The following is a 25,566-nucleotide window of genomic DNA, read 5'->3' on the forward strand; positions in this document are numbered from 1 at the left end:
TTTGCGCAAATTACAAATACCCACAACCCGACATGGGCAAATTAGATTTAACCCACGTCCGGGTTTATGGGTATTATTGTTTTGCTCCAACTCCGATGAACGTGTTTATTTCGTCTCTTGAGTACTTTCGCTACCCCACAAAACGCGTTCTGGGTATTTCGCTTCGGCCAATGTCCCGAAAAAAAAATGCTCAATCCGCGACGTTGGGGTAATTCACGTTGTCCACATCGCGGAGAGTGAGTAAAAAATTTCGGACATATGTCCGAATTCGGTGTTTGAGTGTAACAAATAAATACATACATAAACACCCGTGCGCATACACACGTGCACTCACACACACAAACACATACACACACTCACGCACGCGCGCACACACATGTAATACTTAATATACATACTTAATCGTATAGATAAAAAGGAAATATAGATGTATACGTTAATATAGCTATGTAGCCTATGTAATAAATGTTTCACAAATATTACACATACACCGAAGTAACAATAATAAACATAAGAGTATGGCTTACAGTGCTAATAGGGTTCAAAAGCCAATTATTATTTATTATATTTTTTTAATTTACTTGCGCTGTTATTTATTTTCAAGCAATTAGACTTATTACAAATATTCAATTGCATGAGTTACAGGATGCCATATGGCTGCTCAGGAAAATTTTTATCTAGCATTGTGAAATTAACTAATACTATTCAATTTAATTCAACATTATAGCAAGATTAACTCTATAATAATAATACTTTTTAAAGCCCAATTTATTATATTGAGATATTTCTAAATAGTGTAATTTGATCCAAAACATGGACAACCAGCGCCACACACCCTCATTCCACCCTTACATAACCGGATGCACCTGGTTATCAGAGCAATAAACATAATATATACGGTATGACAAACTGTATACCAAACTGATAAACTTGAACTTTTTTAATTTTTCTATAATTTATATATTATATTAGGTCATATCTCTTGGATTAACAGTTTCATTTTAACAATTAAAAAGTTGCATTATTACCTATCCATATATATTCTATATTCTTTCAATTTATACCTGAGAAGCCACAGAATTCCCAGCTCACTGTTGGCTGAGCAGTACGTGATGATTAAAAGAATACTCTTGTTCATATTTACTCTTACAGGAGGCTACAAACTTGATGTAATATCAGAATATTACATGCAGTTCTTTAGTATTAGATTGGTAGTGTAAACATATTTTATCAAAATAGTGTTAATGATGTATATATATATTATACTATTTCTTATAAACACATTTTACTTGCATAAATTGACAGAGTATTACGATTGAGACATGGTTACATATCAAAAGCAGTGTAATTAACTATTAAGATTTTTTAAAGGAACATTGAAAATTGAGGGTTTTTTTCGGTCTTGAAATTATAAGGTATACTATGGATGTATGTGTGTTTTATAAAAATCTATAGAAAGGTTAATAAAGCGAAATAGATTTTCGTTCAGTAACTGAATGCTGAAACAAAATTCCGACAGTAGTGCGATGTATTTTCCTTGAAACTATTTTCACTGATATCATCAATTTTTATATTAATTATAGAAAAATGTAATAGTAGTTTGCAAAAACTCCGTGTTGCAAAATTTAGTGATTGAGACTAAATTGGGAAAAACTATAAACAGTAAACTTAGGTACGAAAACTGATACGAAAAGGACAAATCGGTAATAGCATCATTTTAAAACAAAATATTGCGAAAAAGTTGGGAATTTCTTGTGAAAATATAATTATCCCAGGGTTATAAGAGAAAACTTTCTTATAATTGATAAAACAACCCCAAAAACAGAATATAGCGGGAAATTATAATAAATATCGCAACCTGTAATAGAGAAGCAATATAATAACAGATTGGTCATTTGTTAAGCTTCAGCAAATTAAGTTAAAGTTGCGCCCTTCAACTTGCCTTCACAGATGAGTGCTTATTGTTGGCAGTTTCAATTTACCATGTATTGACTGAAGATAGCTCTATTCAGCGAGGCAGAAATGTTTAAAAATGTAATTAATTTTGTAATCCAAATTTATTTTAGTTTTAATCCATATGTGTAAGTTATAGAATTATTATAAGAAGTCACATTTACAATAAGTGTCAATCTCATCCAATATATTGTGGCTATTCAATGTACCTTTACAGTTTGTATGATATACGATACTGTGACAGATTTTGTGTGTTTTTAATATTTAAAATGAAATCACTATACATAAAAAAATGTAATACTTCTGTTACGTTTAATTTCACAATTATGATTAAAACATTACTACTTTGGCGCATGCACTTTATTTAAAAACTGAAAGGACTTTTGTTGTTATTTATAGAAATGGAACACTAGTTCGTTTAATTGATCTGTCAAAGTGACTAGAGAAAAACTGAAAAGAGATTATTAAATTAAATTTGAAAGGGAATGTAGATAATAAGCTCAATCTATACGTTATACTTAGGTTCAATGCACACTTTTCAAATTCAAATTTCATTTAACTCTCGCGTTATCATTCGGGCAGACGTTATTACACAACTACATAGAAGAAACCATAAGCCAAATTTCATGATTGGACATGTACAATATTATAAAAGTAATTCTATTCCTAAATTGAAACAATAATTTTTAATGCCACGGATAAAATCTCTCCTGGGATATGTTGCCACATTCCACATTCACCATTAAAAAAATATATATTATTTTACATAGCAGTGTTTAATAAATGAAACTTCCTGTGAGCTCTGAAGAACACTGCAACCAAAGTTTGTGTTAAAAATCAATCATGTTACTTACTCTAAATATTGACTTTAAACTCTGATATCTTTAATTTCATTTTCACTATATAAATGCAATTATACATATCAAGTTTGCAAACCTTATGTATGTAATCAGTCATGTATGTAGCAAACTAATTTATTCTGCTATTTTCCCATTCCCTTTCAGGTAACCTATAAAATTAATGAAAAACTATTTAGCTAAAACACATAGAATAACATGTATTACATTCGAGTATGTACCTTAAATTAGAGTTTCTCATACTTAAATAAAGATTAATGCAGAACTTCTAGTGTGTATGCCATTTAATGTACGAGATATCGTGTGGAAAGACAAGCAGATACATAAATAATATAATTCTTCTTATATAATTAAAAAGAATTTAAATTTTTCCAGTGTCTTCGGTAATAGGACTGTTAAAGTATCAATATACGAGTTATAATGCTTCATCGTCTTATAGACAACAATTTAGATATAGAAATCCATCTAATTATGTAATATCGTGGAACTAGTAACATTTCTATTTTATGACTCCTGCTAATCTTTGCCCCAATACCACTTCACTGGAAATTAATGTACTGCGTGACTTAAAGTAAAATTAAATAAACCATGGGATCCGGTAGCTTTAGATACCGAGCCTAAGAAACTCGTCAACGTTGAAGATGAACCTCGTCACAAAGTTGTGTTTGTTGCACAGGTGGCGCATTCCTTTTTTATTCTTGACCATCCCTTATATTTCATTCAGGAAATAAAATTACCAGTGGACTTGGAGCCTGTATAAAAAATTTTAGTCATGTTTTAATCAGTAATGATATATTAAATAAAAACAGTATATATAATATTTGTTACAATAGCATTATTTTTAATTGTATCTTTACGTCACTAAATCTATTCAACTTATCACTACTGCGATACTCAAAATCACTTTTGGAATTTATACCTAAAATCATATATCCGGTAAGTCATAACTATTTTCATATTTTTACAATACATCTTGATCTTATTATTGACTGATTGTTACAAAAGCCTAACACACCAAAGTCTGTAAAACTTTCATTGCTCTTTTTCTGCACGAAATTTGAAAAAAATAAACTTACATATAGAACAGATATTTTGCATTAAACTTCCTTTTTATACCAGCAACATCGAGTTCGAAGAGTGTGCATGTTATTCAACGGGATTTACCTGAGCATTTGTGATCATTTTTACATTTATCTTATGGCTAACCGTGAGGGTAGTAAAGAACTCACAGAGTGAAAACAAAAATTAAAAGAAACTAAAACAATCATGACGTAGGAACACTTGTATATATTATAATGTCTTGAAACTTCGCATGCAACCTCAGAAAAGCAGGTTACGCGACAAGAGGAGTACATGATCCTACTTTCTATTTCCTATTTAAAATGTGTTCTTATATTATTAATAAAACTCTGCTTGCAAAGTTTTTAATAAAATTAAAGTGTTATAAAATTGACTCTGGTACATTTGTAAGGTACTAATAGTTTATATAACATCTATTGTAAAATATAATAAATTCGTAAACAAAAGTTAATTGTTACTATTTTAAATTAAGCTTAAAAAACTTAATTAAATCCAATCAGATGAGGTTGAACATAAATGGACAGCAGTTTGGTCTGTCGATAAGTGTTTGTATTCTAACTTGGAACGTATGTTCTTAGCCCAAACATTTCTGAACCATTGTTCTCCCCTGAGCGTTATACGCAGAGGTTCTGCTACATATACAGTACTATTGTGCGTCATTTTACTATTGATACATTTGACTAGGAAAGATTAAGCAACAACCATAAGATTAATATCGTGTTCTATTGGTGTTACATAATCTGTAATACGATTTCTCTACACCATATAAGGTTTCATCGTGATGCGGTTAAACTCTTTTATACTAGTACTACGTAAAAACACTAAGTAAAATACGCGTTTACACTTTCAAGTTCTGACCAATTTGTCTTTAAAATAGCTTATATGCAACTAAAATTGTAGAAGTTGTTCATCAACAATTATGGATTATTGCGGATAAGATTGAGTTATATGATAGATATTTATAAAACCGTTTCAGCCTCAAAACACAGGTAACTAATTCAAAAACATTTTAAACCAAAATTTGAATTAGTCTCAAATGGATCAGGAGGTTTAAATACCTTCCAGTGACCAATATTTAACCTTTGAATCTATTTATAAAGGAAATTTATATAACATTCTCGAATGTGAAATAAGTTTTGTATACATAATTAGAAGAAAAAACATTTAATTACTTTTGATACATTAATATTTTTAAAAGCTATTTTATACTACAATACGGTTAGCCTAAGAGCTTTTGCACAGGCGGAAAAAAGATTGATTGGATACTTAATACAGGCAATTTTTAACGTATGTGAGGTCTAGTACGTGGTTCTATGTATCACGTAACTTATAATCGATAAAACTGTCATAGCTACTCTCATTAACTACTGTAAAAGTTTTCGTGTATACGAATACATTCACATAAATAAAAAAACCAAGAGACTTGCATATTTCTTCGACAGTGAATAATATAAATATAGGTTTTAGAAGCTTGTGTTTAGTTAACGCTGAAGTTATCAAAAACTTTTCATGTAAGACACCTTAATACGTTGCCTAACGAAGATATCAGCTAATTCATCGAATGATTAGATTTATAAAAGTTGTAGAAATTAAAGCAATTACCAAATGCAATTTTATGTTTCCTGCATTTACAGTAGTAATTTTAGATAGGGTTTATATATATATATATATATATATATATATATATATAAAATATAAATAAATTTTTTCAATAAACATTGAATCGCAAAAAGTACTTACCCCGCCGGGACTCGAACCCGGATCTCTCACATGTCTCGGCGGAGCAAGTACTTTTTGTGATTCAATGTTTATTGAAAAAATTAAATAAGGCTATTACCATTTATACAAATTTTATTAATGTAAACAAAAGTTGTTTGACAGGTATTTGGTATCCGATCATAAGTTAGTTTAGTTATTTCAACACATATGTGACAGACACGGCCAAATACAATATAATTGAATCGTAAAATGTAAGGGCTCTGTGGTGTAATGGTAGCACATTCACCCGGCAAGTGAGAGATCCCGGTTCGATTCCCGGCGGAGCAAGTACTTTTTGTGATTCAATGTCTATTGAGAAAATTAAATATACATATATATATATATATATATATATATATATATATATATATATATATATATATATATTTGTATAAAGTATATATTAATTAAATCTCTTAGGCCATAATCTATAAAAACTTATGCATATACATTTTCAAAAAGATTAAAGAATTTAGTAACTCTAAAAGTTTTATCCTGAAGTGCCCCTTACAACAATCCATAAGAATAATTTGTCTCTGATACTTACTATGCAAAATAAAATAAACTTATAATTAAAATTTTAATATTAAATTAATGTCGTATACCATAAGAAGAACTTCTTGCTATTCCTTTTATCTAACATATAAAAGGTTATACGGAAAATTCCGAGTGCAAAAGAGGTTTTCATCCGTTGATCCGTAGATATTGAATAAACCCAATTGTATGATGCAGAAAATACTTTTATAATGTTTGCCTTTATACTTTTTTAACATCCTTTCAAAAACATCGACTTCTCGAAAACAGGAAAACATATTTTAGACAATGATATTTATTTTTACAAACTTTATTGTATTTTAAAAAAAAATTGTCCGACTTTTGAAAAGGATTGGAGTTCAATTCCAGTTGACAATAGCCACATGATGATATAATGAAGTGAAGTTCAGACAGTAATAACGTTATCTTAGTTTACACAGGACAGCAAAGCTGGCAAGGGCTGAACTTTGATCCTCATGTTATGTCCTTCAGCTCTAAGACAAAAAGCTGAGGTATATTTATTTAATGTTTTAACCCAGTATTAAGCCACTAAACACAGCAGTATATTTATTTATAAATAACCGATTTCAAAATATACTTTTCTATATAATGCTGTTTGTTTTATTTTTTTACTCATATCGTAACCTCATTTCTCATTTTATAGGAGTAGGCCTACTGTTAATAATGTAACGTAACAATTAGTTGAAGAGTCTTTGATACGCCAACAAAATCCGAACATTAAAGCGGTATATGGTTTACTTAAAAAAACGAATGACAAATTAATTATTATTTTATTTTTCTCTTGTAGATTAAGAGAACTCGCCCAAACACTAACCATACATTGTATTTCATAATATTTTATGTTGTAAATAATGTATCAGTGGTAGGTTGAGAAGATTTAATGCAAACGTTGAGTTTAAATTCATTTTAACTTTCGTAAAGTACAGCGTCTGCAATGACAAGAGTCTGTGTTAGCGTGTAAAATTTCGAATTAATCTGAGTAATTTGATGTTAATATTTCATTTTTAATTAGTTGATTGGAACAAAAGTCACTTGTTTCAGGATAATATAATTCATTAATGGGTATGGATATCAGTCCAAATCTATTAAAAATAAAACAGAAGAATGCATGTTAAATATCCAAAAAAACATGACATATGAAGTTTATTAATAGCTGAAGAAATATTTAATGCAAACTGGTTGTGTAAATATTAACAAACATTTAGTATTACAACAAGATATTGTTGTACCACAGGGCGCAACGGTAGCTGTCTCACAGACTAAACTATTATTTAAAACTCAAAACGAAGAACTTATTACCTAGTATCACTAAGGTAAGCCAAAGTCATTTAGAAAATCTATCAATGATGATGAATTGTTAGTCTATTTTAAAACCGTTAGATTTTGCTCCATACATTTAGATTTGAAATGAATGTTTCCTAATTCAAAATAATCTATTTCGTATCCGAAATTCACAGTAAATATAGTTACGGAATTTCCCTTAAGCTATGTTGCGTTACAAAGGCACGATATTTAGTGTTAACGTTTATTATAGCATATTCACTCACTAGCTTAATGATGCGATTTATGACTACACATAACTTGAACTTTTAAGCGTTGGAATTGGTAAACATTCTATTCAACCTTTGGCTGTAAACATGAATTCCTGTTTTGAAGTCACAGTACAGAAATTCATGATTTATAAAAGTGTATTAATATTAATTTACTGATACACAACTGATCATGTCCAGGAATGTTGCATACATTATATTCGAATGATTTCCATACCTGTCACTTGCAGATCCATAATTTACATTTTAATGGAACACCATTGAATCATTTCCAGAAAACTCCAATTCCATCCAATTTTTAGTGTATAAAAGGCAATTTCTGTTGAAGTGGCCATTGCTTCTATTTTTTACAGCTAATTGTTTATCGTATATATTCACTCGGGTTCAAGTGCTAATTATAAGTTGATAATTATAATGTATGTTTGCACTATTGTTTATAAAATTAGATTTCCAAAAACAGGCTACCTTTTACTTTCCTTTATAACTAATACGTGTATTTTGGAAATATGTAATATGTAGTATGTGGATAAATTGTAGATTAGAAGTTAAATATCGTGATTATTCGTGCATATTCATATTTATAGTCAATATTTACTTTACGGTTGTTACTAAGAAACTTATTTGAGTAACTTTATATTGGTTTTTAAATATAACAGCTCTATTTTAGGTAGCATATGGAAATGTTATTTGAGACATTTATTTCATTTGCATGAATCAGATTATTTTTATGCAGAAGTAAATCAGAAGTATTTTTATCTGCAAGCAGTTTTTATAGTTTAAACAAACTTTATTCAGAATAAAATAATATCTTTTATTAAAAAATAAAAGTTTACATTAAAATATAGAACCAATTTTAGAACTTTTCATTATTTCCATTCATAATCAAAATGAGTTCTAGAAATTATATATTTACCTAATGGTCATTACTTATATAAGGAATTATTGTGTCCCCTGTATAGCGTATTGTGAAACGCAATCATTACTCAACATCTTTCATAAAATGATATTCTATTTCAATGATAGTCATTGCTTTAATGTGATGTTGCTTATAATACGGATTCTCGTGAACCCTAAGGACTGATTAGTTTACGGTTACGAGGTAACTAATCAAAAAGGTTTAAGTTATTTCGTATGCAAAATATGAACCGGTAATCGTCATAATTGGTACAATTCATTGCGGTTCCTGTAATTAAGGTATTCATTTGAATTTTGTGTTGAAATAAGTGTCCACCTAATTAAATATGTATATATGTGGAATTTTTTACACATATCCTGGATGCTTCTGTATATATTGAGGTTTTAACGTGTAAAATTGATTGTGTGCATGTCCTTTGTTGATCGCACCAATTTATGACCGGCAATATTGTAAATACTGTAACATATTTTGTGTGTATATGTTAAAAAGGAAATTTCTATAAGACCTGTATAATTGACGTCTTACGAATTAAATACACCATTATATTTTTTAAATGACTATAACAACACAAAAATGTACCAGGCGTTACGGTTTCATATGAGAAAAACAGTATACTTATTGTATAACTTATGCAGAGATGAAACGTGTAACGTAATTTTAAAGGGGAATTGAGTATCAGGTTAAGTTTCTATATAGTTATCAATATTTATTCAAAAATGTATTGTTGGGAAATAAATGGATTTCATTCTAATCATTAGTTAACCAAGTTATACAAATATGGGAATTTATACACAACAGTGGTTTCAGTGAATTTCAATTTAATACACTTTGGTGGTTAGCTCATAATCCAATACAAATTATAATAAGCTAACCAAACCCTGATAGATGTTAAGTCGTAATGGGTTTTCATTGATTTTGAGAACTCATTTATGCAGAGTAACACCTGTAACACTTTATAGGCCACTTGTTATGATGAAATATATTACAGGTAATATTTTTAGTTCTGGAGGAAAATTAAAAAGGAAAGAAAACATATTTTTTCTAACTTTCTCGGAAAATTTACTTTTAATTTAAATAATTTGTTTCAAAACAGTATTTTTGATCTTACATTGTTTATATACCGTTAGTGCAATAATTTGTATTATTTAATTAGGTATTTGTAAACAAACTCTGTGTAAACAACATGCCTTGAACAGTCACTTTACTCCATCAATTATGCAATATGTATTAAACAGAATGCCACGGAAATTAACAGCAAAGGTAAAACGTCTCGTTATGGTGGAGTAGAAGCATGGCAGAACTTCTAACATTTCCTTGCGTAAAGTGAAGCATTAGTTTCCTCTGCCTTGTAATCAGACATATTCAAAGGCAAAGAACTTCTTAAATGTCTTTACACAGTTACAGCTTACTGACACACTCATTATACTGCCTCTCTTCGGAGTCTTAATACATTATTATAATCACAGTTGGATATTTAAAAAAATAAATGCACCACCTAACTTTTTATATAACGAGTGATTTCAAACTTTCAGTAATAATTTATTACTAGTATTATGTTTTCCTAAAAAAAATCCGTTGTAATATGTGACGTACCCTTCTCGTACAATTGCAGTACCCTGAAAACTAAATTATGTTCGAAGAACTTTACCTAACCTATTTTCCCAGTTAAGGATATATCCTTTCATAAATATATAAGAAATACCTTCTATTTACTTTCTGATTACGTTTAACAGACCAATAAAATGAAACTATATTGTTTACGAGTAATATAACCGTATTAATGATAGATAAAAGACCAATTAACAAGAAAATGATGAAATTTTAATGTTGGTGTGTCTAATTAATACTACACTAGTAGTAATAAAGTGTAGGTTCTGGGACAGAACCGTAGACCCCTGTTATCTCTCTGCGGGAGGTCCTTATCAGTGATAACCTTTGACATTTCCGCATATTTTAAGATAAGCACGTGCCAAATAAACTTGACCCCAATTAAAAAGCAATTGACCTCAATTAAATAACAATTAGATAAGTCTTATCTGACCCGCGAGGTCGCTACTATTGTTTACGTTTCGTTATCGGCACGCGCCGGTTCGTATCGCGCATTCTTGACCTCTAGGTCATGGACCCCGATATTACTGTACTGTTGTTGTTTCTTCTATTTCCACGAAGCGTTCCGCCAGCCAGTCCATCAAACCGATAAGGTTTTTCTCTTTAAGACTTAGGTGATGAATTATATAATACAACGTTACACAAAACAACTCTTCTAACTATGATACGATTGACTCGAGAGTGTTTCGAGTTATATTTTTTCTGCTTACTATGCATTTTGTATGAATATAAATGCATTGACTCGCTATTGATTTATTATTATTATTATGTGTGTTAATCATGTCGGTAACAATGTCGTATGTAATCTTCCTTTATGTTTTGAGTGTTGTGTACAGTCAACAAAATTTCTCTTCACAACACTGGAGCAATGGACGTACACTTGTACCTCACGCAATATCAAACAGAACAAGGATAGATTTACATTACTCAGCTAAATCTCCCCATCAAGCGTTGTTCACTTTGACCTATTTCAATGTTAGTAGCCAAGAGACAACTAGTGGATCTGATGGAGAAGAATCGTTGTCATTTTTTAATGAAGAGACTATGAATGATGCTGCGTCAGAACAAGGTGATGAAACGTTTTCTTTTGACGAAGACGGCTCTACATTTAATGCAGACAACTATAATGATGACACGGCTACACTTGAAATTTTAAATGAAACAAATGACTGTTGTCTACAAGCTGATGATTGCGCATATGTTAAAGAATCTTTACAAAAAGACATTGAGGAATACATCGATAGAATAGGACCGTTAAATAATGAAATCTCAAGATTGAATACAACTATTCGTCTCCTAGAATATGATGTCGAATTAAGAAACAAGGAGTTGTACAAAGTGAAGTCACAGAAATGTAGAAGTCGAAGATGTTACTGTAGGAGAAGAAAAGGAAATTTAAGACGCGTTGTCTAAAAATATTTTTACAAACTTTTTCTTTATTGTATTATTAGTGAATAGTAAATGTAAAGCAGTCTATTGACGTCAGAGAACCACGTGATTTTACTAGCGTATATATCAGTTTCAGTTTGTTGAAGACAATTAGTTGTGATCAGCAGCTCATCACTAGAAGAAGATGGAATTCATAATAGATTTTCAAGGGTTTAAAAATAGTAAAAATGAATTTATAATAAAAGAACTGGCTCTTATTTCAACGGATGCACAAATATATGAGCTCAATTTATTTCAGCCTCCATGTAATTTTCATGAACTCACACCACAAATACAAAAAACAGGTGCTGTGGTTGGAGAGACAATACCATGGACTGTATTGGGTATCTGGTTTTACAGAATATAATTCAATGAAAGATATATTTTCAAATGTTAAAATAAACTGAAATGTGTATGTGAAGGGAAACGAAAAACGAAAGTTTATAAGTAGTTTACTGTCAGATTTTTGTGTTAATGTAATTAATATAGAAGATCTCGGTTGTCCCAATTTGTCTATATTGAGATCTCAATTTGTACAACCGAGTTCGATGAAAGAATGTAGTTTTAATCACAGTCCACATTATTGTGCTTATATTAATGTACACGTATTGTTGCAATGGTTCTATGGACAAAAGCTTGTGGAAAAACAAATGGAAAGTGTCAATTTAGCCTTCAAGGAGTGTTTTCAAAAAGGATACAAAGATATGTCGGCTGGTATGGTCAAGTTTATCATAAAACATTTCATTGTAAATCATTCTAAGGATGTGGAAAATATATATGATAAACTGCCCAGCAATTTGAAATGTGATATAGACATTGTCTTAAGCATGACATGTAAAGAACACTACCCGCATAACCTTAAGAAAAGACACTGTACGTACTGTTTAAATAAAGTTGTTACATTATTATCTGTTCAAAGTTCATAGATAACAAATGTATTTTTAATAATTGTTCTTTTGAAATAGTCTTTAGTACGTGCGCTGTTCATCAGAGTGCTAACAACAATGTCAGTAGATACCGTTAATGGGTGTTGTAACATTTTCAACTGTTCTAAAAAGGACTTAACAAACTCTGGATTTTATCGGACAATGTATTTTGAGAATGTTATTTGCTGCGGATGCGGATGGCAGTCAGACAGCACCAGACTAACTATTAGACATTTAAACTTCGTTCATAAAATCAACAATCCAGATTGTGACCTGAGTAAATTTACAAAGGAGGATTATAACAACTATTGCAAGTACAAGAGGTGTGTTGCTGAAACTGGGAACGTTATGAAAGAGACTTTTATGATGTGGCCTAAATCATATCCTGCAATAGAAGAAATGGTGAGCACCGGGTTTTACTACATTGGAACTGGTGATTCGACTACCTGCGTTAGCTGTGGTGTTACTTTGGATCAGTGGAGTCCAGAAGACAATTCGCTAGAAGGACACAAGAGAGCATCACCTTTTTGTGAACTTGTCAAATAAAATACTATATCATGATATATTGTTGTTTTTATTTTTTCACTACCATAGTATAACTCATGATGAATACATTAGCTGTAAGAGCTGGTATTGCAAGAGAATTGCATAAACAAGCACGTAGGAATTTTCATACTCGTCATGTTGAACTTAAGGGTATTAATGATCTATATCAAGCAGATTTAGTGGAAATGATTCCATTTCAAAAGGAAAATATGGGTTTTAAATATATAATGACAATTATTAATTGTTTCAGTACATTTGCAATTGCTATACCGTTGAAGTCTAAAAGTGGGCTTGAAATTGAGAAAGTTCTAAAACCAATACTATTAAAATATCCTATGAAACATTTTCAGACTGACCAGGGAACTGAATGGTTCAATTCTTGAGTTAAATCGTTACTAAATAAATACAATATAAATTATTATCATACATTCTCAGATAAAAAAAGCGACAATCGTTGAAAGGTTTAACCGCACACTGAAAAGTAACATGTGGAGAGCGTTTAGTGAACAAGGTAGTTACCGCTGGCTCGGTTTATTACCAAAGCTTGTAAACGTATATAACAATACTGTTCACAGAACTATAGGAGTCAAACCTGTGGATGTAACAAATCTAAATGAGAGAGATATTTTATTAAGGATTGTTAAAACCCGTAAAACTCTTCAGTTAAAACAAAGATTCAAAGTTGGTGATCCAGTTAGAGTAAGCAAAAAATCTAAAGTGTTTACTAAAGGTTATTTTCCTTAATAGAGCAATGAAATATATACTGTATATAAAGTACAGTTAACGAAACCTATTACATATATAGTATGAGATGATAATGGAAATGTCATTAAAGGAGGATTCTATCAAGAGGAACTAAGCAAAACCAATTACAAAGACACGTATTTAGTAGAAAAGATTGTTAGGAAAAAAGGTGATAAAGTTTTAGAGCGTTGGTTAGGATTTGATAAATCACATGATACTTGGATTGATAAATCATTATATCAATCAAAGTATGAGTTTTTGGAATGTGTGTTTAAAAAACTTCCTGAGATTGGATACTTTTTGTTTTCAGATAACGATGAAGTCTCACACCCAAGTGAAGTGAAACCGAATTACGTAATTATTTTTGATGATGTAGCTTGTGGTAAACAAACTAATATAAAAAATTACTTCTCCATGGGAAGACATAATGATGTTGATACGTTTTATATTTGTCAAACGTACAGTTACATTCCAAAACAGTTGGTACTTGATAATGCTAATTTTATAGTTGTTTTCAAACAAGATGATCGTAACTTGCAACATATCTACCATGATCATGTAAACCCTGAAATGAGTTTCGATACATTTATAACTATTTGCTTTAGGGTATGGGATCAAGGAAACTATAAATTTATTGTTATGGATAGAGAAAGTCAAGTTAATAAAGGACGTTATCGATCAGGATTTGATACGTCTGTAACACTATAAAGGGAGAGGTTACAAATCATTTGCATCTCATTTACTCCTTCAGTAGATGTTTGACGATCAAGGAGTAAAAATGGAGAGTAAAGCAACAGAGGACAATCAATGTGAACCAATTGAGAATGAAAAAATTAACAAAACAAAAGAAGATATTATCAAAGAAATTACAGAACTCCGGAAAAATATAAAACGAAAATATAGAACACTTAAAAGTGACCTCATAGAAACTGAAGATATGTGGAAAAACAAATTAAAACCAATATCAGAACCGTTACAAAAACTAGTTGAGGAGGGTAAGCAGCTTCAACAACAACAGCAAGAAGTTAAGAAAGAACTTAAGAGGAAAAGTTTAGAAGACCATGAAGAAACACCTGCGAAACGTTACTTACCTCAACATCCTCAAGGAGTTAAGAGAAAGCCTCACCTAAATCTTCCAACTCAACCTGATTATGAGAGTGATTATGAATATGATGATGGTAATAGTAAAGAGCTTCCTTCTGTAAAACGATTAGCAAGTCATGATTCTTATATGGAAACTGAATTAACAAATGATAATAACGATATTGAAATGAATACACCACCGCCAAAGCAATTTGACGAGGAAATGGTATATGAGTCAACAAGTGGACAGGAATTATTAAAAACACCCCAAGGAAAAAAAACTTGCAAAGGAATTTGTAGAACGTGAGTTTAAGGGGCAAATTGCTAGAGATTATTTTCTAAAACTTATACAAGGAGGTAAAACTCTAGACCATAATTGTGGTATTCGTATCGATGGTGATTCTTGGCTGATAGGAGACAAACGAATAGATATTGATGTTGATGATATTTAATTGGTGGAAAAAGATATAAAGGTACACCGGGTCTTTATGAATTAATAGTTATGAACATTCCAAACAATTATATTTATACTGAAGAGGATTTAAATGCATATGCTAACATTTTGAGAGAAACTAACGTTTATAGAGTGAATTATTCAGCAACAGGAAAAATCAGATCTAACAGAGGAAGTAAATATAAAAATATAATTGCTCCTCTAATTAATCATGTACTAACACTTTAAGACCATCACAAGTCTTACCTTTGATGCTATGCTAAAGTATACTAAATTTGAACTTGAGCTGATTCATGATTATGATATGTATATGTTTATCGAAAAGGGAATAAGAGGAGGAATTACCCAATGTGTTAAACGCTATGCAATAAGTAACAATATTTATTTAGGATCATATTTTGATCCAGGTAAAGACGTTAGTTCTCTTACTTACATTGATGCAAATAATTTATATGGTTTCTCAATGTCTAAACCAATACCGAAAGAAAACTTTAGATGGTTAAAAAGGGAGCGATAAAACATTTTGATGTTATGACAAAGCCTGATGAAGGATAAAATGGTTACATTCTAGAGTGTGATCTATCTTATCCACAACATCTTCATGAGGAACATAATGATTTACCTTTTCTCCCTGAAAACTAACGTCCTCCAGGATCAAAACAGATCAAGCTGTTAACAACATTAACGGATAAAAAAATATGTTTGTCATTATTTAAACTTAAAACAAGCTTTGCAAAACGGTCTTGTTTTGAAAAAGATTCATAGAATTCTAAAGTTTTCCCAGAGTATTTGGTTAAAACCTTACATAGATTTTAATACTAAAAAACGAAAAGAATCAAAAAACGATTTTGAAAAAGAATTTTTACAAATTACTAAACAATGCAATGTTTGGAAAAACAATTGAAAACATTAGGAAAAGAATTGATTTAGAACTAGTTACTAATAGCAAAAGAGTAGATAAGCTAGTTTCAAAGCCTAATTTTAAGAATAGAATAGTATATGGTGATGATATTGCAGCTATTGAGCTATCCAAAGATAAGATTTGTTTTAACAAAAAAATTTATGTAGGATTCACTGTCTTGGAGTTGTCCAAACTTCACATGTATAACTTTCACTACAACATTGTAAAACCTTTTTATGATAACAAACAAATCAACATTTTATATTTGGATACAGATTCTTTTTTTATGAAGTATTTACTGAGGACTTGTATGAAGACTTTGAGAATCCTATTCTAAAGCAACACCTCGACTTATCTAACTATCCCTTTGATCATAAGTGTTTTGATGCATCTAACAAAAAAGCATTAGGTAAATTTAAAGACGAATGTACAGGGATTCCAATTCTAGAGTTTGTAGGTTTACGACCTAAACTTTATACCTACCGCACAACAAATGATGAATATTTACAGGAGTCCAATAAACTAAGATTGAAAAAAGCTAAAGGAGTTTCAAAGGCTGTCGTGGATAAAACTATAAATTTTCAAAACTATTTAGATTGTTTGTTTAAAAATGAAAATATGAGAAGAGATGTAAGAACTTTTTAATCAAAGAAGCACAATGTAAAAACTGTAGTAATTAACAAGTTAGCTTTAATAAGGATGATAAGAGATATGTTTGTCCAAACAACATCAACACCCTGGCGTATGGTCATTATAGCTTGTAAGTTCTTGACTTGTCATTTGTGCTTGTTATTGTGAGAATAAACAGCTTTTTAATTAAAAACTTTGTTTTTAATTCCTAACCCTTTCATATATGACATACGCTTGTATGTTTCTCTCAAGTTGATTAGAGCAATTACAATATTCTAATGAAAAAAGGAAAGAAGAAAAATCGAAATAGAGTAACATGTTCCTTTATTGATAAATACAGAAATCTACATAATTTTTTTAACAATACCAGACAATGGTAAATATTGAATTAAAGCATCATGAATGATTAAACAGTAGGCTGCTGTATTCTCAGGTATCGCAGCAAAAGTTTGCATTTCCAGTCGTATATCCAGTGATCCTGATTTTAATGTATCCACTTGCTTAGAACAGTCAATAACAAATAAAGGTGTTATAGCTAAATATGTTTTTTTATCAAGACAAGGTTGATCATCACATCCTGAATAATAAGAAGATTGAAATCTTGTATACAAGTCATACATTAATGATTTGTTACCGTTCAAGTTATCATATGGATAGTACTTGCTGTTGAGGTACAGTTTCACATTTTCTAGATGACAAAAATCAAAATGAGATGCATTTTTAGCAGCGATATCTTTACGATTTGTTTGAAAACCTAGTATGACGTAGCGTGGCTTTTCCATAACTGAACTAGTTTTAACTGTCCATGTTTGAAACTGCGAGGCTGGTAAAGATGGATATTCGTTTAATTGCCATCTTCTAAAAGGAATAGAAATGGGTTGATCTTTATCTACAACTTTTAAAAGAGATAATTTTATATTGTCTTCAACTTGTACGTAAGGTACTTTTAAATAAACTTTTGTGAAATTTATTTTAAAATCATGTAAAGCAGCTCCACTCTGAATGATGGCATTCTTATCACTTGATGCCCTCAAAAGTACCAATACCTGTTTAACATTTAATAAAATATGATTATAATCTTCTACAAATCCAAGAAGCAATTTAAGTGGTACACAAAAAGAAAAGTTAGTTTTATCACTAAAATGTTCTACTGATGTAATTTTCCAACCAGCATTTTCCATCCAGTTGGCATCACTTGGGTGAGATGTAAGTATATTTTTTATTTTAGTCGTAATACCCACATTTTTAACTCTATCAATTTCTGTACCACGCAGTTCTTATCGTATTTCATCAAACAAAAATGACATAGTATTATTTACCAACTCCGTAGTTATATAATCAGAATTGTCTGCAACCTTTATAATTTTTCTCTCAATCAGAAGGAAACTTCGACTTGGTAATGTGTATACATCTTATTGGTGAACTGGTATTCTGATTTCGTCACTATTCTTTAATGAATTCGAAGAGTATGGATTGTGAGAATGCCATTCAATATTAATTACTGAATCATCAAAATGTACATTTTCACCAATATCCAGTATCCCGTTCATGATGAAGGAGTTTTAAATATTCCTAGTGAGTTAAGAAATATGCGGTTCCTCAATGTTAACGGCTTCACTGTTCGAGGAATACTGACATTTGGTGTAGTATGAAAGGTTTTAACTAACTTTTTAGAAGATGTAGAGGTTGAGTTAAACACCAAGCCCATAGTTATTTTCTTGCTTTCTCTCTAATGTAAACGCGTAAATTAATGTTTTCACCTCTGAAATTAATTAAATCTCCGTTCTGATCTTCTAGTTTTATGTTAAATTCTAATAAATTATTTTGTTTGTAAATTGGAAGATATTGTAATGATTCAGGTCTTTCAACAATTTTAAATCCAGGTCCAACCACTGGATAAAATTCATGTAATACGTGTCCTTCGATTCCGTCTCTATATGAACCTCCTACATTATTACAAGTGATTCGTATGATATCAACTTTGTTAATGGCCACTTGACTTGATGATACATACCATTTATTAGCATCCAATATCATGATATCTTTACCTGCGAACCCAAATAACGAACCTAAATTGTGAGGTTTCGAAACGTCTATTTTGATAGAACACCATATTTCACTCTTAAGTGTATTTTTGTTTGCTTTTAACTTGAATGTTTTAGTTGAATCTATTTCTTTCAATTTATTGTTAATATACTTATGAATGTCTTCTATTTCATAAGATCCTGTTGGAAGAGATATTGTATTTTAGCCGATGTAAAGTACGTTATTGATATTTTCTTCAATATTTGGGAATTGAATTGTAAGTTATTAAATCCAAAAAACCCATTTCCCAGTCATTAGATCTTGATAAATCTAAAGGAGGAAATAACGTACACTTGAGATCAGACGATCTTCCTGTAACACTAATCATTTATTCACGAACAAAAAGTCTAAACACAAATGACCGCAGTTAAAAGTATTTTCCTTCTGCCTCGGAAAGTAATTGTATTTGATTGTAACGTGATGGGGTCCACTGTTAAAATAATCCTCTAACTCGGTCGGTGGTCTTAAATTACCAAAACTGTCAAAGTATTCTACATTATATCCACGTTTCACATAACATACCCAATGTGTACCTTTTCCATTTATACTATCTAAATTAACAACTGCAGATTCCTTGTTGTTAATTTTAGGCGGTAAAAAGTCTCTCATAAATACTCCTCTAAAGTATGGTAACTTTAGAAGCTTAGCACATTTTAAAATGTCAAACTGTGATAGCGGTTTATTAGGAAGCTCATCGATTATTTTTGATCAATATATATATATATATATATATATATATATATATATATATATATTTATTTTTAATCCTGATCCGGAATACGGTTTTAAATACAACCCCTTTCCTTTTAAGGTTTTTTTTCATTTGCTTTGTTTTGTTCTTGTTTGTCTTTGTTTTCTTATTATTTTTTATGTTTTTATTTGTTTTCATCTGTTTCATTTTCTGTACTGCTTTCTTCTTCTTCTTTATTGATCCACCACTTAATTTAGATTTCGCTTTCATAATATTTGTAACTACCCACGCTGTAGCTTTTTCACCTACACTTGAATCTAATGCTTTAAATCTATTCCAAGCCTTTTCAGCTAAGATTCTGTCAGCGTATGCTCCGTGATTAGTATCTTGATATTTTAAGTACGCTATATCATGTTCCTTACAAGCTGCGTCTAAACCGTTAATTCCTGGATCGTTTCTACTTAATCTCTTTTGTAAATCTGTACCAGGACCGCAGTACTGATAACCTCCAGGTAAATGTAATTCAAAAGGTAAAATGTCAATCCCTCGATTTATAATAGCACTTACAGTTTTTCCAATAGTACTTAACAGTCCAGAGCCACAATAACGACTGAAGCAGTTGTTTCGCACAGCCATTACTTAAATACATCTAAGAGACATCTTCACTTACTGGGGACTCTACTTTAACTGAAAAAGATCAAGCCAATTTATGTTTTTATATTTTATAACTTTATTTAACCATTCGGATTTACTCATCTTTTTCTTACTCCTTTTGTGAATTTGATAATAAATTGCGTAGGTTATGTCGGCAATATTTTCTAGAAAATATAATTTGTTAACAGCGTCGTACAGAAACTTAGGTTTAGACAGATTTGATATGGTAGCACTCTTTGCATCAAGTTCTTTAGTCGTTTTATTAAGTATTAATGTGTTATCTCTTAACTATTGCACATTAACAGCATGTTTATTGAAGTATTTTAAATTTACAATGTCATACTCCTCAACCGGTTCAATAGCACTACATATAACTTTATTTTTAGCATCAAACTTTCCATTTTCAATCCTTAAATAGTCTTCGATGGAATCTTTTAAATATTGCAAGTTAACTACATCTTGTAAATTTGAAGGTTTTCCAACATTTGATATTTTTAGATTTTTTGCATTAAACAACCTCCCATCTTTGGTCCTTAACAGACTATTGTTTTTGATATAGTTTAAATTTACAACATCGTTCTTCTCGGTAGGTTCTCTGACATTACACAGTTTCTTATTTTGCATATCATAATTGCCTTCGGTAGTAAGTTCGAACCCTTCTCCTTTTGGACCTCTAAGAACCTTAGTCGATCGTGAATGGTGACCAAACTTATCAACACTCATAATACATATATATCATGTTAGGAATAGAAATAAAATGAACAATATTCAACTTGATAACAATATTTATCTATTTTTTCACTACAACGTTTTCGACAATACAGGTTCTTCAAAACATTCAAGTAGTTCTTCAATGATTGAGTTGATTTCATTTGAATTACCTGTGTTCCCTGCTTGTTGAGATACTAATAATAACCTCAATTGATCTACAAGTTCATTTGGATCGTTAAAATAAACATAATTAGGTGCGGTGTTTGTTAAACTAATACCGCTCCCGGTAGCTGCTTTATTTACCAAATCAGAATATGTTGACATGTGATGGTCTTCAAGTGTTGGTACATGATTAATCAGAGGAGCAATTATATTTTTATATTTACTTCCTCTGTAAGATCTGATTTTTCCTGTTGCTGAATAATTCACTCTATAAACGTTAGTTTTTCTCAAAATGTTAGCATATGCATTTAAATCCTCTTCAGTATAAATATAATTGTTTGAAATGTTCATAACTATTAATTCATAAAGACCCGGTGTACCTTTATATCTTTTTTCCATCTATTAAAATATCATCAACATCAATATCTATTCGTTTGTCTCCTATCATCCCCCGTTTACACTGCCCGAGCATTCGTCGCAAACAGGAGTGACGAACGATCATTCGTTCGAGGCTCAGGTAGTGTAAACAGTTTCGGCGAGCCGAGCAAGGGTCGAATCGAATGCTCGTGTTCGAGCCTGATCCGCCCGATGTCGGTTTTCCGGCGAATCATCAAAGGGATGCTCGTTCGCCGCTCGCTCAGTGTAAACACCTCGGGTTTCTTCGAACAGCGTTCACCGAATTCTGTTCTTGCCTACTGGCTGTCGAGTTCACACGTCTCCCATTTCGAGTGTGGAATTCCTTCTTTAGTTTATTCTGTGTAGTAATTTTTCGTGAAAGCAGCATGGAGTGGGAGAATGAAAAGTTCCTTCTTTTTAGTTTCTCTTTATGAGGGGCACCCAGAGCTGTGGCAGCCGAACCACAAGCTGTACTTCAACAAAATTAAAAAATGACGCTTGGGAAGCTATAGCGACGCAGTTGGAGACGACATACGACACCGTCAAAAGCAAAATAACCTCCTTGTTGGCTTCCTTCAGGAGGGAGAAGAACAAGGAAGAAACTTCAAAAGGGACTGGAAAAGGTAAGTCAGCCTTCTTCTAGCAAATTTATAGCTTTTTCCGGTGAAATTCATAATTTTTTCAACCAAATTCATAAATCTTTCAACCAATTTCATGCACTTTGAATACACCAATTATTGACAATATTATTTTCAAGAAATCATAAATAATAATAAAAATAGAAGGTGATGATCTCTTAATATATAAAAAGTTAAGAATCTTTATTATCGTTATTATAATATAGAAAATAAAAGGTGGAATGGAAATAAGATGTTAAGATTTGCAGCCAGACGGTGCATTGTTCTCTGAATAGTACACCTATGTTTTCGGTTCAACAAATTGATAATTAAATGTACCTATTTTTTATCAGGTGCAGACGAGATCTACAGGAGCAAATGGTTTGCTTACGAAGCTTTTGGGTTTTTGAAGGATAAGAACAAGTGCAAGGAAACCATCAACTCATGTACTTCACAAAACGCTTCAAAGGAGAATGATTCACAGGTAAGCTCACGAATTACACTTTTTTACCTGCATGGCTTATTAGAGATTCATTTTTATGTACTTAAGCTTGAAATGCCTCCTAATAGATTCAGGTATAATATGCCTCCTAGGTAGTACAATAAATAGGTAATGAATCAGAATCAGAAAATTTATTGTAGTAAACATTTTCACAAATGCGACACAACGTCATGCTTAGGCTTAATGATTATTTGACTAATTACTAAGTCTATCTACCTGACTTATCAAAACTAACAAACTCTTCAATATTGTAACAGCAGAAATCCAACAACAAACATTTAATTTTCAATTTAAAAGGTCTTAAGCTAAGTTATTGGATATGGTTTGGTAACAAATTATACAGTTTTTTGCCTATTTCTAAAAAGTTTGATTTAGTGGAATGATAGTTGTACTTATCTAATCTAAGCATATTACAGTTTCTTGTGAAATAACCATGTACAGAACTATTAGTTGGCACAGAATTTAAATGAGTTTTTACATACAACAAACATTCCAATATAAAAATAGAATAAACAGTTTAAAATCTTAAGCTGTCTAAAATATGGTTTACAGTGAGTTCTATTCCCCACCTGACATATAACTCTCACAGCCCTTTTTTGTAATACAAGTACCCTTTTTACATTCCCATCATTACTTCATACTAAAATTCCATAGGTTAAATGGGTATGTATGTGGGCATAATAAACAGCTATTAATACTTCTCTATTAACAATTGATCTTAACCTACACAACATAAAAATTCCTCTTGCCATCTTTTTACATAACATTTCAATATGAACATTCCATTTAATACTAGACTGTACATAAACACCAAGAAATTTAATATTATATATGTCAACATCATTTCTTAAACTAAACATAAGATTTTGGGTTTTACTCTGGTTCAAACATAAAGAATTTGCTGCACACCAAGCCAGATAGAAATAACCAGAACATTCTCTTAACAGTCTTCAAAGGAACGCTGCCCTTTGATTCCAAAGATCCATAAATAACCCTATTTCTTGTACTTGACTTCAAGACTTTACTATAACTATCCTTAGGGCTATCTTCAGTGTTGATAAACTTGAGGTTTAGGCGCAATCAGAATGCTATCATGCGTAATCGTTTTGCCATGATACGGCTCCATTTGTCATGAAGTATGTTGCAAAGGCCTCGCGGATATATTTAGCAGTAGAATTTGATCTCCTGGGTACTTTTTTCAAACCAAGAAGGGATGCCGGAGCCACCTCATTTCTCCAGGTACCAGGTGTAACCTCTCCATTTTCCTCGGTATCCAAAGCACCCACTGGGCAATATAGACGTGACGAACTTGCACCTCTACGTAGAAAATTTTGGAGGTAAACGCAGGCCATTACAACCCACTTGGCGTTCTCAGTTTCCAAAAGCATAGGTTTCCTTAGCACACGAAACACAGAAGCTAAAATGCCTGGCCCGGCTCAATCGGTAATTGTAAATTCTTTCTGGGGACCCTTGTGGATGATAACCAGAGTACGGTTTCATCAAACTGTCACTCAATGCAAAAGCATCGTCCCCCAAAATGACGTACGGGCTGGGGATACTCGAATTCGGCAGTGGAGATGGTGGGGGAAGTTTCAAGTTGCCCTTTTCAATATTGTCATACAACTGAGAATTTTTGAAAACTCCACCATCTGAAATCCTGCCTTGACATCCAACGTCCACAAACATGAAGTTATAATCAGCGTCGACAAGCGCAAATAATACAAAACTGAAAAAGGACTTGTAGTTGAATTATTCGCTCCCGCTTTTGGGTCGACATTGTATTGCTACATGCTTTCCGTCGATGGCTCCAACAGCATGGGGGAAGTCCCACTTCTCTTCAAATTTCTTGGATTCGCATAGCAACTGTTCTTCATTTTCGGGCATCTGAATATGAACAATATTTCTTATTACGTACACCCATAGCGTCAAAATTAAATTATATACCTACACACTATTAAATAACTACAATTAAATTGTTATAGCGGAACCAATAGTTTGTAATAAAACCCTCAAGTATTTTAGTTAATTTGCTAATTCATTTTCTTCATTTTTAAGGTTGAGCTCAATCAGGAAGAGGACGACAATACAAGTGAATCTGCTTCCCAAATTACTCAAACCCTCCCTCATCAGCAATCTCAAGAGATACGATCGGCTTCCAGTCAAACGGCACTGGGTTTTGCAAAGCCTACTCCAATGAAGCGCAAAAGAACGCCAGCCTCTCCACGGTCTCAAGTTGACGAGGTGGTCGGCATACTGCATAATGCTGTGAGGCGTGATGCTTGTGATGTGTATGGTGAGCATGTTGCGATGAAATTAAAAATCTTACTCCAAGAGGACACAAGCGTTTGTCCAGCACCACGTCAACAACATTCTTTTCGAAGCCGACATGGGCCGCTATGACGAACTTTCCTCATCAAAATCGCCGGTTTATCTCATCAGTTTCGCCGAATTATTCAGCCTCTCCGTCCCCTGCTACTACGTTTTCGTCAGCGAATTCTGGCCCACCTTCTCCGGCTATTTTACTACATCCACAACAGACTACACCAGAGTACAGTGGGGACTCTACTTCACCTCTGTCCTCTCTTCCTACATACCACCATCTAGAACCTCAACCCCCCACCACAGACCATTCACATCAATCAAGCAGTGATGATGCAGATCCGCTCGCCTCCGTATTTGCCTCGGATCCTGGAACTGGGATACCCTCAGAAGCAGGAACATTCTTTTTCCTCGTTCTGTTAAAATATTCACACGTTTGC

The 25,566-nt window shown here is 31.8% G+C and overlaps 1 protein-coding gene across 1 annotated transcript; it reads left to right on the forward strand.

Annotated features, from left to right (window-relative positions):
* Positions 1-22,118: 22,118 nt before the first annotated feature.
* LOC124363505 lies at positions 22,119-22,927 on the forward strand. The gene is made up of 2 exons (XM_046818753.1): positions 22,119-22,311; positions 22,659-22,927. Exons 1-2 carry the CDS (start codon positions 22,119-22,121, stop codon positions 22,901-22,903), a joined length of 438 nt encoding a protein of 145 aa, XP_046674709.1. The 3' UTR covers positions 22,904-22,927.
* Positions 22,928-25,566: the final 2,639 nt, after the last annotated feature.

This window comes from Homalodisca vitripennis, chromosome 5 (assembly GCF_021130785.1).
Source record: "Homalodisca vitripennis isolate AUS2020 chromosome 5, UT_GWSS_2.1, whole genome shotgun sequence".
NCBI lineage: Eukaryota > Metazoa > Arthropoda > Insecta > Hemiptera > Cicadellidae > Homalodisca > Homalodisca vitripennis.

Excerpts from the sequence above, each read along its gene's own strand:
- LOC124363505 (XM_046818753.1), top strand. The coding sequence starts at position 22,119 with ATGAGGGGCACCCAGAGCTGTGGCAGCCGAACCACAAGCTGTACTTCA. Across the intron at positions 22,312-22,658 it reads TTCAAAAGGGACTGGAAAAG|GTGCAGACGAGATCTACAGG; the intron begins GTAAGTCAGCCT and ends ATTTTTTATCAG.